Raw genomic sequence first — 14,646 nt, forward strand, 5'->3', positions numbered from 1 at the left:
GGAGCTAATCCCCAAGGTAACAGTATCCACATCTGTGGAAACTAATCCCCAAGGTAACAGTATCCACCATCTGTGGGAGCTAATCCCCAAGGTTACAGTATCCACCATCTGTGGGAGCTAATCCCCAAGTTAACAGTATCCACATGTGTGGGAGCTAATCCCCAAGGTAACAGTATCCACATCTGTGGGAGCTAATCCCCAAGGTAACAGTATCCACATCTGTGGGAGTTAATCCCCAAGTTAACAGTATCCACCATCTGTGGGAGCTAATCCCCAAGGTAACAGTATCCACCATCTGTGGGAGCTAATCCCCAAGGTTACAGTATCCACCATCTGTGGGAGCTAATCCCCAAGGTAACAGTATCTACCATCTGTGGGAGCTAATCCCCAAGGTAACAGTATCCACCATCTGTGGGAGCTAATCCCCAAGGTTACAGTATCCACCATCTGTGGGAGCTAATCCCCAAGGTAACAGTATCTACCATCTGTGGGAGCTAATCCCCAAGGTAACAGTATCCACCATCTGTGGGAGCTAATCCCCAAGGTTACAGTATCCACCATCTGTGGGAGCTAATCCCCAAGGTAACAGTATCTACCATCTGTGGGAGCTAATCCCCAAGGTAACAGTATCCACCATCTGTGGGAGCTAATCCCCAAGGTTACAGTATCCACCATCTGTGGGAGCTAATCCCCAAGGTTACAGTATCCACCATCTGTGGGAGCTAATCCCCAAGGTAACAGTATCTACCATCTGTGGGAGCTAATCCCCAAGGTAACAGTATCCACCATCTGTGGGAGCTAATCCCCAAGGTAACAGTATCCACCATCTGTGGGAGCTAATCCCCAAGGTTACAGTATCCACCATCTGTGGGAGCTAATCCCCAAGGTTACAGTATACACCATTGCTTGTGCAGCAGAACACAGTGCTATTCTCCCTCTAGTCCTCAAGCAGCAGAAGGACAGTGAGCTCCCTCTATGGGGCACTGGGTTGTAAAAATATAAACAGATTCCCTGTGTCAGCATTTCACTTGGACACTGGCACTGTGTTGACACACAGCAGATGAAGTTAAAATAGGAAAAATAGATGTGCTTCAAGCCAAACCCTCTCCGCTACTGTAAATAAAACATGTATACACACACATATGCAAATGATGTCACGCACACAAACACACGAGCGGCCCTCCCAGGAGGCACGATCACACTCATGCAGAGAATTCAGTGTCACAGAAAGCCAGTTTCTGACCCTACATCCCCGCCAGACAGATGAGGCAGCTGGACAGGGACGGGCAGCCGTCTGGCCCTCACAGCCCCTGGGGAACTGTGAGGAGGAGAGGCCCTCTCTCTTCTGGAGAGTGACCAGCTGAGCTGCTTTACTAGGTGTATGAGAACGCCGTCATGTCCTTAGGTCAGGGCTGTCTAAGCAGGAGACACAGTGGGCTCTGAACTACTGCTGAAGAAGGCCTTGTGGAGGAGCCAGCCCAGTAAGACAGTCTGTACACTGGTGTCATAAAGATCCTGCTTGACTGACAGTTGAGTTACATACAGTCCTAGTTCACCTCTTGACAAACCAAATCATTGTTGTTGAGGAAAATGTGTTTAATAATATATTTGGCTGCATCATGTTAAATAGGTGCATTTGTACTGCAGAACGTATAGTGCATTCGGAAAGTATTCAGACCCCTTGACGTTTTCCACATTTTGTTACGTTACAGCCTTATTCTTAAAACGGATAAAAAATAAAAACATAACTCATCAATCTACACACAATACCCCATTATGACAAAGCAAACACAGGTTTAAAACATTTTTTGCTAAATAATTTCAAATAAAAAAACAAATATCTCCATATACATATACCTTATTTACATAGGTATTCAGAACTTTTGCTATGAGACTCAAAACTGAGCTCAGGTGCATCCTGTTTCCATTGATCATCCTTGAGATGTTTCTACAACTTGATTGGAGTCCACCTGTGGTAAATTCAATTGATTAGATGGGATTTGGAAAGGCACACATCTGTCTATATAAGGTCCCACACTTGACAGTGCTGTAGCATCATGCTGTGGGGATGTTTTTCAGTGGCAGGGACTGGGAGACTAGTCAGGATCGAGGGAAAGATGAATGGAGCAAAGTACAGAGAGATCCTTGATGAAAACCTGCTCCAGAGCGCTCAGGACTTCAGACTGGGTTGAAGGTTCACCTTCCAACAGGACAACAGCCCTAAATATACAGCAATATACAAATCTCTGAATGTCCTTGAGTGGCCCAGCCAGAGCCCGGACTTGAACCCGATCAGACATCTCTGGAGAGACCTGAAAATAGATGTGCAGCGAAGTTCCCATCCAACCTGACAGAGCTTGAGGGGATCTACAGAGAAGAATGGGAGAAACTCCCCAAATACAGATGTGCCAAGCTTGTAGTGTCATACCCAAGAAGACCTGAGTCTGTAATCGCTGGCAAAGGTGCTTCAACAAAGTACTGAGTAAATGGTCTGAAAACGTACGTAAATGTGATGTTTTTTAAAATGTTTAATACATTTGCAAACATTTCTAAAAACCTGTTTTTGAGGAGGAAATACAACAATTTAATCGTTTTTTTTTAATAAGGCTGTAATGTAACAAAATGTGGTAAAAGTTAAGGGATCTGAGTACTTTCCGAATGCCCTGTATGCAGTCATATTGTCAGCGGCTGATGGAGAGCACGTTGTTCTGGCGGACTGCACATGTTACAGGTTTCATATTGAAAGATATTTTGTGTATTTGCAGTTGACCCTGAAAACTTGTCACACAGCATTCCCAAAAAAGCCAAACATCTCTCTTCCTCCCCACATCAATAGAATAGTAGTGTAGAGTGTATACACTAACTATTCAGTTGTGAGCTTTGCCTTACTAAGTGCTTATAAATATTGAATGGCTAAATGGGAAATGTTAACATTTGTCCAATTGCCTTGTTGGCCCAATGAAATATTAATCGCCAAGAAAAGCTTTTGTTTTACCACAACAGTGAGAAAAGGTAAAGCTGAAATGAATAACACTTTTTGTATTCCTTTGTAGATGTTGAGCTTCTTGATCCTTCTTGATCCCCATTTTCCATGTCTGTCAGGGATGATACATACAGCACGCCCTGCATTGTGGGCCAGTCAATTATACACGTAGAGATTCTAAAAGTAGGCATCTCAGATCTACAGTGGCAGAAGACCTCAATTCCAGGACAATACAACTGATTTAAATGAATGGCCTCTACTTCTTGGATGCTGGATTTCAGCTATTCACTGTAATCTGTTGAGTTAGCTGGGTCAGAGATGAGTTCTTCTGTTAGTCCAAAATCATACCAAAGTGGAGCGTGAGAGCAACAAGTCTCTCCTTCTCCTCCTCTCTACCACTAGCAGCTCCAGAGAGGCACAGTTTAACTCCCTCCTCACGTGACGCTGTTCCTACAGAGCAGGGTGCTGCTCCTGCCAACACACGGGAACCCCCAGATTACTATGCCTGGTACGTTATCGACCTGCAGATCAACTATCCATGGATTTTCACATTTGACTCAAACACACCCTACAATTCAACCCAAATGAACTCAAATTGTCAGTCAAATTGAGAGGGACAAAATTCTTCAAGATAAATATGCCTTTAATTAGAAAATATTACAAAATGATGCATGTACACAGATCAGTAGACTCAGTCACTCCTTTTTACGACTCGTCCTGTGGGACTTTGGTTGAGGGCACCAACATGATGTAGAGGCCAGAGCTGGAAAGAGAGAAAAACACCAAAACAAACAAAGGAGAAGGAGAAGACAGAAGACGGTGGGTTAAAAGGGTACTAGGGCTCTCGTAAAAGAAGAACAAACAACATTTATCCATTACATCATGTGTTTATCATGACTATTCCAACATCCTCACTTCCTGGATACGCTTGGTAACGTGGATTTAAATGATGTATGCGACTTCATAAAACTGTCGTCAGGTCTCGTCATTGGGCTCCCAGTGGACGGCTGCTGTCCAGTCAAACGGACAGAAGGTTGTCTGACCTGTTTCCAGGGTCATGGTTGCTATGACATCCAGTGACATGACAACACAGCAGAATGGACAGCTAGACAATAGGTTGGCCAGGCCTTGGTCTACGAGACAGATCTGTCTTGAACTTCCAACTTGTTTGAGTGTTTGCATTTACTCAACTTGCCACAGAATGGGGAATAATGAATATTTTGAATCCAGGCAAAGCAACAGTAAACCTACAATCAATTTCAGTGCAAGGCATTTCATATTTCACCATGGCCAAAGACAAAAGGAGGCTGTGATATCGTAAACGTGGCACAGATTTCTCTCTATACAGACCAGAGCATTCATTCTAGTAACTTTTTACACAGACCAGAGCATTCTACTAACTCTTTATACAGACCAGAGCATTCTACTAACTCTTTATACAGACCATTATACTAACTCTAAAGGTTCAAATGAATGTGAGATGCGTCCGGCGATGTTCCCCTCCTTACCTTTAAGCAGACACGGCCTCGAATCAGGGCATAGGGAACTGGGCCGTAGCTCCTGGAGTCTGTGGAATTCCTAAGATTATCCCCTTCCAGCCACACGTGCCCTTTTGGAACCTAGACACACCCCCACGGCAAGACACACCCCCACGGCAAGACACACACCCACAGCAAGACACACACCCACAGCAAGACACACACCCACAGCAAGACACACACCCACAGCAAGACACACACCCACAGCAAGACACACACCCACAGCAAGACACACACCCACAGCAAGACACACACCCACAGCAAGACACACCCCCACGGCAAGACACACACCCACAGCAAGACACACCCCCACCAAGACACACACCCACAGCAAGACACACCCCCACCACACAGCAAGACACACACCCACAGCAAGACACACACCCACAGCAAGACACACACCCACAGCAAGACACACACCCACAACAAGACACACACCCACAACAAGACACACACCCACAACAAGACACACACCCACAACAAGACACACACCCACAACAAGACACACACCCACAACAAGACACACACCCACAGCAAGACACACACCCACAGCAAGACACACACCCACAACAAGACACACACCCACAACAAGACACACACCCACAGCAAGACACACACCCACAGCAAGACACACACCCACAGCAAGACACACACCCACAACAAGACACACACCCACAACAAGACACACACCCACAACAAGACACACACCCACAACAAGACACACACCCACAGCAAGACACACACCCACAACAAGACACACACCCACAACAAGACACACACCCACGGGATGACATGGGAAAAAACACAACGATAGAAAATATTGAATTTGTTCCACGACGACTGCAACAGCTAGTTATACTGTAAACACCACCATTCCCTGACCTGGCTTTTAAACTTTGTTTACATGAAGGAGTGAGACAATACAGCGCCAGCACCCTCCCCCCCACCATTATGTAAAGAGAGCCCACCTCAGCCGCCTCGCCCAACTGAACATCCCCCCCATACCTTCCCTCACCCCAACTTAACGTCAACCCCTGGTCTGTCCTCCTTTAGCCCCGGACGGTCATAGGAGCAAGGGGTCATGTGTAACGGGGGGCAGGGTCAGGGGGATTTAGTGGGACTTCAAAAGGGGCCATTAGGCTGTTGGCTGAGATCTAACCCCCTCTTACCAAGGGAGATATAGAAGGAGAGAGAGAGAGGGGCCAGGGCTGAAGATTTTCAGTCAGAATCGTCCACTGGTCTCCACTAGTGAGGCCCGAGCTGCCAGTGGGGTGGCCAATCGGAGCGAGCGCTAATCCACAGTGACACCAATTATGATTAATCTCATCACTTTACTAGAGTAATCTTGTCAAGGCCCTAATTAAGTTCCTCGTCCCTCCTATATGTGAAGACAGGATGAACAACACATTATATTGTCATAATGGGCATCACAATCTGCAACTGTGTTTGTGTTGCCTAACTTTTTAATGAACATGGTCTTGGGGAGAAAGGGAGAGGGAGATGAAATCAGATGAGAACATTATCAGAGGGTGGGGGGGGGCGCAAACACTGATGTCTTGATTCCAATTGTGCGCGTCCATCGTATCACAATCGTCCCAACATCCAGAATCATTATGCAGTATTAACCTATGCATTGTGTTGCGTTTCATATTCCATAGATGAGCCAGATGAGCTGACACTAATCGTGATGCAGTGACATATTGACCTGACACGAGGTAAACAACTCGGCCCCCGAGAACAACGACGACACAAACCAATGTCATTAAAGGAGTCATCTGAGAAGCATATGTCAGCCTGCTGCATTCCCACCATTACCCCTCAGTAGCATGGCAACATATGGCTGCTCCCAAGCACACGGGGACCAGAGAGGAACGCCGGCGCCATTTGTCATCTGCTGGACCATAAGCCCCTGCTATGCTCCAGCCTCAGCCTCCATCTTAGACTTTGTCCTGCTCAGAAAGGTCAGGGGTGTGATATCATCAACAAGACCCTGTCGGTAGGCACGCTCATCTATGTTTTAGGAGACACAAAAGGGGCGGCTGCTTGAACACAGGTTCAGACTACTTCTGGGTTCAAGTCTCCATAGAAACACATGACAATGTCGTTACTGAAAGTGCTTTTTAGGCTAGCAGAAGGTCTAATCTGAGTCCATTACACTGCCTCAGAGTTTAGCAAACACTAGGTAGGATACATTAGTGGTGGTTAAAGCTTAGGGCCCACGGAGTGAAGGTTTGGAGGAACTACCTAACTAATCCAACATCAAGGTATAGGTCAACTCTATTCAGGATCTAGACTCCATTCTGTCCACTACTAACAAGGTCAATCAATTTAGATTGATCTGCTGAGGGTCAATCAAGAGTGATCAACAAATACACAGACACACAAACACCAAAGCTCTGATTGATTCGGAGCATCAAACTAATGACCCTGTAGAGAACATTCCAGACGGAGTCTCTAGCCACAGACATCGCAAAGTTACTCCTCTGAAATCTATAGTCAGATTTATTTACCACTAATGAACTGGTAATTAATTGGTTATTGTTAAAAGGCCTGTTAAAGTTGATCTGCTATGTATGGCTCAGTTGGTGGAGCATGGTGCTGGCACAGCCAGGGTTGTGGGTTCGATTCCCTGGGACACCCATACGTTAAAATGTACGAATGCATTACTGTAAGCCGCTTTTGATAAAAGCGTCTGCTAAATGACATTTATTATTATTGCAGTATATTATGATGTGGTGAAAGACCGAGGGTTCACACATCACCTTGCAGGTTAACACATGTCAGAAACATACACTTTATTATGACTGGGATGGTGTAAAGAGAGGCCAGACTCTATCATTTGTAGAAACGGATATCACTGACGTTCTCCTCTTTGAACCCTAACTTAACCAGAGGGTAGAACTAACCTCTCCTTTCATTTTACCTGCACCGGACATTCAAATGGATCTGGTTATTACCTAGGGGTATGATACTGGAGGTATTGGAACGAGGTAGACAAATTCTGTCCCCCGTCATAGTTGGTGGAACTCTTCTTCTCTGATGAAACACCTGCAAGCTCACCGCAGGCCATCATAACCACAGCAGTTCTGAAAACTAATTTATGGATCACACACCAGTGTTGAGTGAAGGTAGAGAGGATGTCAAGGATAAGCACCTGCATGATTGACAGGCAGAGAAGCAAACACTCCTCATGAACTGTTTACCTACTTCTCCATGACACTAAGCTCCGAGTCTGACATGCCCTCTCCAAACTCCCTACACTGAGTCACCAGAACAGAATGAGAGCGCTCAGCCAAACCATAATCAACAGACACTGTTACTTTCCACAACACACTTCCAGCCAGCCCAGTCATCCAGTCAGACTGTGTGCCCAGCTAGGGTTTAGGGTTGAGTGGCGTATCTCAGCTCAACCTGGCGGCTGTGTTGTGATGGGACTCAGAGGGAGTGATGGAACCTGTTCTGTGGTTGGGTGGTTGAAGGGGTGGGGGCGAGGCTATGTGTACCTGTCAGAGACGTGTCAAGGTGGGAAAGCTGAGCTCACCTGGATAGTGAAGTCTGCCGTTCAACAGCCTGGTCAGGCCTCACCCTGCTTCGCTCATTAAGATAACATGATTGAGGTAGTGCTGTTTAAGGCCTCACCCTGCTTCGTTCATTAACATAACATGATTGAGGTAGTGCTGTTTAAGGCCTCACCCTGCTTCGCTCATTAAGATAACATGATTGAGGTAGTGCTGTTTAAGGCCTCACCCTGCTTCGCTCATTAAGCTAACATGATTGAGGTAGAGTGCTGTTCAAGGCCTCACCCTGCTTCGCTCATTAAGATAACATGATTGAGGTAGTGCTGTTTAAGGCCTCACCCTGCTTCGCTCATTAAGCTAACATGATTGAGGTAGAGTGCTGTTTAAGGCCTCACCATGCGTCACTCATTAAGCTAACATGATTGAGGTAGAGTGCTGTTCAAGGCCTCACCCTGCTTCGCTCATTAAGATAACATGATTGAGGTAGTGCTGTTTAAGGCCTCACCCTGCTTCGCTCATTAAGATAACATGATTGAGGTAGTGCTGTTTAAGGCCTCACCATGCTTCCGCTCATTAAGATAACATGATTGAGGTAGTGCTGTTTAAGGCCTCACCTGCTTCGCTCATTAAGATAACATGATTGAGGTAGTGCTGTTTAAGGCCTCACCTGCTTCGCTCATTAAGATAACATGATTGAGGTAGTGCTGTTTAAGGCCTCACCTGCTTCGCTCATTAAGATAACATGATTGAGGTAGTGCTGTTTAAGGCCTCACCTGCTTCGCTCATTAAGATAACATGATTGAGGTAGTGCTGTTTAAGGCCTCACCCTGCTTCGCTCATTAAGATAACATGATTGAGGTAGTGCTGTTTAAGGCCTCACCATGCTTCCGCTCATTAAGATAACATGATTGAGGTAGTGCTGTTTAAGGCCTCACCCTACTTCGCTCATTAAGATAACATGATTGAGGTAGTGCTGTTTAAGGCCTCACCATGCTTCCGCTCATTAAGATAACATGATTGAGGTAGTGCTGTTTAAGGCCTCACCCTACTTCGCTCATTAAGATAACATGATTGAGGTAGTGCTGTTTAAGGCCTCACCCTGCTCTCTCTGATCATTAGACTAATATCATTGAGGTAGTGTTTTGTCTAACATGGAGGGGATAGCTTTAGACTCTGAAGGTTCTCTCTCCCCCTCTGTCTCTCTCAAAGACACCCACCATCATATAATGGATCAAATGTCTTTGTTGTGACAATGCAGCAGACATACTGTAGGAAAGACTCCTAAGAGGTGACAAGTCAATTTGTCCATCTCCTCATCATCAATTTGGGAGGAAAGAACCTGCCAGCCCGTCAGAAGAAAGAGGAGGTGAGGACAGGCTCTCGTATAGCACACAAACAAAACCATGCATGGTGGGATGCCTTATGTCACACAAGGCTTCTATTTCATTAACACCACAACCAACTGTGTTGACAGACATTTTGGTGTGTGTTTTGACGGGGGAAACCCTACAGAGATTGGTCTGGTCTTATGCATTGTTGACCTATGTCTTGCACTGAGACACATTTCAGAGGTACCGATCTGCCATCTTAATTTGACCAGTTTCTCACGGCAGGGAAATAATCCTGCAGTACCAGGAAATGTGAATTATTATGTGGATTATAATGCATGGACATTGTTGTAGGGGTTGATACATTTTAAATAAGGGTAAATCAAGTCTGACATTGTTGTAGGGGTTGATACATTTTAAATAAGGGTAAATCAAGTCTGACATTGTTGTAGGGGTTGATACATTTTAAATAAGGGTAAATCAAGTCTGACATTGTTGTAGGGGTTGATACATTTTAAATAAGGGTAAATCAAGTCTGACATTGTTGTAGGGGTTGATACATTTTAAATAAGGGTAAATCAAGTCTGACATTGTTGTATGGGTTGATACATTTTAAATAAGGGTAAATCAAGTCTGACATTGTTGTAGGGGTTGATACATTTTAAATAAGGGTAAATCAAGTCTGACATTGTTGTAGGGGTTGATACATTTTAAATAAGGGTAAATCAAGTCTGACATTGTTGTAGGGGTTGATACATTTTAAATAAGGGTAAATCAAGTCTGACATTGTTGTAGGGGTTGATACATTTTAAATAAGGGTAAATCAAGTCTGACATTGTTGTAGGGGTTGATACATTTTAAATAAGGGTAAATCAAGTCTGACATTGTTGTAGGGGTTGATACATTTTAAATAAGGGTAAATCAAGTCTGACATTGTTGTAGGGGTTGATACATTTTAAATAAGGGTAAATCAAGTCTGACATTGTTGTAGGGGTTGATACATTTTAAATAAGGGTAAATCAAGTCTGACATTGTTGTATGGGTTGATACATTTTAAATAAGGGTAAATCAAGTCTGACATTGTTGTAGGGGTTGATACATTTTAAATAAGGGTAAAAGTCAAGTCTGACATTGTTGTAGGGGTTGATACATTTTAAATAAGGGTAAATCAAGTCTGACATTGTTGTAGGGGTTGATACATTTTAAATAAGGGTAAATCAAGTCTGACATTGTTGTAGGGGTTGATACATTTTAAATAAGGGTAAATCAAGTCTGACATTGTTGTAGGGGTTGATACATTTTAAATAAGGGTAAATCAAGTCTGACATTGTTGTAGGGGTTGATACATTTTAAATAAGGGTAAATCAAGTCTGACATTGTTGTAGGGGTTGATACATTTTAAATAAGGGTAAATCAAGTCTGACATTGTTGTAGGGGTTGATACATTTTAAATAAGGGTAAATCAAGTCTGACATTGTTGTAGGGGTTGATACATTTTAAATAAGGGTAAATCAAGTCTGACATTGTTGTAGGGGTTGATACATTTTAAATAAGGGTAAATCAAGTCTGACATTGTTGTAGGGGTTGATACATTTTAAATAAGGGTAAATCAAGTCTGACATTGTTGTAGGGGTTGATACATTTTAAATAAGGGTAAATCAAGTCTGACATTGTTGTAGGGGTTGATACATTTTAAATAAGGGTAAATCAAGTCTGACATTGTTGTAGGGGTTGATACATTTTAAATAAGGGTAAATCAAGTCTGACATTGTTGTAGGGGTTGATACATTTTAAATAAGGGTAAATCAAGTCTGACATTGTTGTAGGGGTTGATACATTTTAAATAAGGGTAAATCAAGTCTGACATTGTTGTAGGGGTTGATACATTTTAAATAAGGGTAAATCAAGTCTGACATTGTTGTAGGGGTTGATACATTTTAAATAAGGGTAAATCAAGTCTGACATTGTTGTAGGGGTTGATACATTTTAAATAAGGGTAAATCAAGTCTGACATTGTTGTAGGGGTTGATACATTTTAAATAAGGGTAAATCAAGTCTGACATTGTTGTAGGGGTTGATACATTTTAAATAAGGGTAAATCAAGTCTGACATTGTTGTAGGGGTTGATACATTTTAAATAAGGGTAAATCAAGTCTGACATTGTTGTAGGGGTTGATACATTTTAAATAAGGGTAAATCAAGTCTGACATTGTTGTAGGGGTTGATACATTTTAAATAAGGGTAAATCAAGTCTGACATTGTTGTAGGGGTTGATACATTTTAAATAAGGGTAAATCAAGTCTGACATTGTTGTAGGGGTTGATACATTTTAAATAAGGGTAAATCAAGTCTGACATTGTTGTAGGGGTTGATACATTTTAAACAAGGGTAAATCAAGTCTGACATTGTTGTAGGGGTTGATACATTTTAAATAAGGGTAAATCAAGTCTGACATTGTTGTAGGGGTTGATACATTTTAAATAAGGGTAAATCAAGTCTGACATTTTAAAGTGTGAATAACAAACATTAGAATACGTCTTAAAACTTGAATACACAACATGTATGCATTTTCTACACCAACAGAGTGATCCAATTAAGAGAGTACATCTGTAGGCTGAGACCTTTGACCAAGACATGTGTAGAGATTAAACCTGTTCTGCAGTAACCTGTTCAATATAGCTTTACTGCCTGTGTGTAGAGATGAAACCTGTTCCCAGAGGAAAATGAGTTTCTTTCATTTCCTGGATGACACCAGCACATCCTGTGTGTGGTTACATTCACCTATACGTCCACTGTTCATGTGAGAGTGTGTGTACACACACAACACAAACACCTCAGCCCACCCATCAACCTGTCCACTCGGTTGGCACTAACTCTAACAGGCTTCAGAGAGATTGGCAGGCTGAGCGGTGGCTGAGGGCGGCGTGGCCGGGGGGAGCAGTAATAAGAATGCAATGACAGTGGTTCCACCACAACCACGGCTCTGAGGAAATGCAGTCGCTGTCAAAGGATGATATTTGGACTGACGACACAAGATGGATGTGCCTGGTCTGGAATCTAAACACCCAGAACACACTGGGATTGAGTTGAAGACACAGGGGTTTGGCTACTTATGAAGATGATTGACTGAAATGAGAGACTATCTGAAACACAACATGAAGTGTCTTGACAAGGCTTAATCGTTCATCCAGAATGTATTGCTTTACTGGCTCATGTCAAGGCCTCGTCAAAGTCTTCTCCAGGTCGTTGTTGTAAATGTGCTCTCAATACTCTTACCTGGTAAACTAAAGGTAGAATGGCTGAGAGTCCTGGGGCTGTTGATGAATACTTTACATGTGGCTGAGAGTCCTGGGACTGTTGATGAATACTTTACATGTGGCTGAGAGTCCTGGGACTGTTGATGAATACTTTACATGTGGCTGAGAGTCCTGGGTCATGACTGTTGATGAATACTTTACATGTGGCTGAGAGTCCTGGGACATGACTGTTGATGAATACTTTACATGTGGCTGAGAGTCCTGGGTCATGACTGTTGATGAATACTTTACATGTGGCTGAGAGTCCTGGGGCATGACTGTTGATGAATACTTTACATGTGGCTGAGAGTCCTGGGGCATGACTGTTGATGAATACTTTACATGTGGCTGAGAGTCCTGGGACATGACTGTTGATGAATACTTACGTATTGGTGGGTCTTGAAGACATCCGAGGGGCCACTGGTGCAGACTTTGTCTCCCTCCAAACCGATGACTCTTTTACAGATGTTCATATGTGGATCAAATGGACTCTTAGCGATGACTATATCACCACTGCAGACATAGAAGACAGGATCCATGGGGTGTGATGTCATTCACAGATATCAAGGAGAACATCGAGGGGTTACGGTGCAAAAAGACACCACTCAGGGTAAACTACGTTTTACTTTAACAACTTTGAGAATTTCAAGTTGAAAACTAAAACTCACTTCTCGATTCTGCAGAGATGGCGACTCAACCGTTCTGAGAAGACAACGTCGTGGCTTGTGATGGTGGGCTCCATAGAAGGACCAGAGCACTGTGGGTAAATTCACAGACATTGAAGTTGTTACTCGGGAATTCACAGACCATGGCCACAGAGAGAAAAGTATCCTACACACCGCAACAAACTCTCCGATGTACTCAAAGGCACAGTGGGCGACGCAGCCGTACTGGATGGTGTATCCCACGAAGCCCAGGGTCTTCCCCAGCGCACTGCGGAACATCTCACCACCTACACAAACACAACACACATCATTACAGCGCTTCATTCAGGGGACAGACAGGTGAGGGGTGAGCTGTCACAGCAGCTAGTCTATTAGCAGCTCTAGGAGTAGTGTGCAGTGCAGACTAGTGTCACACTCCCTGGTGTTTCATTCTCAGGGGCTCTACAGCCCGTTGACACCACAGAACCAGCCTAACCTTTGACCCTGTGTGAGATTGACCAATCGACACCTTGCAGGGGACGGCCAAACATACCAACCTAGCAGCTTCATACTAGCATCAGTCCCTATCACTGCATCAGCCATGCTGACCAGGGTCTTCATACCAGCATCAGTCCCTAACACTGCATCAGCCATGCTGACCAGGGTCTTCATACCAGCATCAGTCCCCAACACTGCATCAGCCATGCTGACCAGGGTCTTCATACCAGCATCAGTCCCTAACACTGCCCTCCCTGCATCAGTCATGCTGACCAGGGTCTTCAGTACAGCTTCATACGAGTATCAGTCCCTAACACTGCCCTCCCTGCATCAGTCATTCTGACCAGGGTCTTCAGTACAGCTTCATACGAGTATCAGTCCCTAACACTGCATCAGCCATGCTGACCAGGGTCTACAGTACAGCTTCATACCAGCATCAGTCCCTAACACTGCATCAGCCATGCTGACCAGGGTCTACAGTACAGCTTCATACTAGCATCAGTCCCTAACACTGCATCAGCCATGTTGACCAGGGTCTACAGTACAGTTTCATACTAGCATCAGTCCCTAACACTGCATCAGCCATGCTGACCAGGGTCTACAGTACAGCTTCATACTAGCATCAGTCCCTAACACTGCCCTCCCTGCATCAGCCATGTTGACCAGGGTCTACAGTACAGTTTCATACTAGCATCAGTCCCTAACACTGCCCTCCCTACATCAGTCATGCTGACCAGGGTCTTCAGTACAGCTTCATACGAGTATCAGTCCCTAACACTGCCCTCCCTGCATCAGTCATTCTGACCAGGGTCTTCAGTACAGCTTCATACGAGTATCAGTC

General features: G+C 44.2%; 1 protein-coding gene across 1 annotated transcript in view; it reads right to left on the reverse strand.

The window, feature by feature from the left end:
* Positions 1-3,605: 3,605 nt before the first annotated feature.
* Positions 3,606-14,646, reverse strand: part of immp1l (inner mitochondrial membrane peptidase subunit 1) — a 41,149-nt gene continuing 30,108 nt past the window's right edge. The window contains exons 2-6 of the mRNA XM_065012264.1: positions 13,503-13,615; positions 13,332-13,420; positions 13,050-13,176; positions 4,492-4,602; positions 3,606-3,746 (exon numbers count right to left, since the gene is read on the reverse strand). Coding sequence (XP_064868336.1) covers positions 3,675-3,746; positions 4,492-4,602; positions 13,050-13,176; positions 13,332-13,420; positions 13,503-13,607 — 504 coding nt within the window. The 5' untranslated portion in view covers positions 13,608-13,615 and the 3' untranslated portion in view covers positions 3,606-3,674. The remainder of the gene's footprint in view (positions 3,747-4,491; positions 4,603-13,049; positions 13,177-13,331; positions 13,421-13,502; positions 13,616-14,646) is intronic.

Source organism: Oncorhynchus nerka, linkage group LG27 (genome assembly GCF_034236695.1).
Source record: "Oncorhynchus nerka isolate Pitt River linkage group LG27, Oner_Uvic_2.0, whole genome shotgun sequence".
Lineage (NCBI taxonomy): Eukaryota > Metazoa > Chordata > Actinopteri > Salmoniformes > Salmonidae > Oncorhynchus > Oncorhynchus nerka.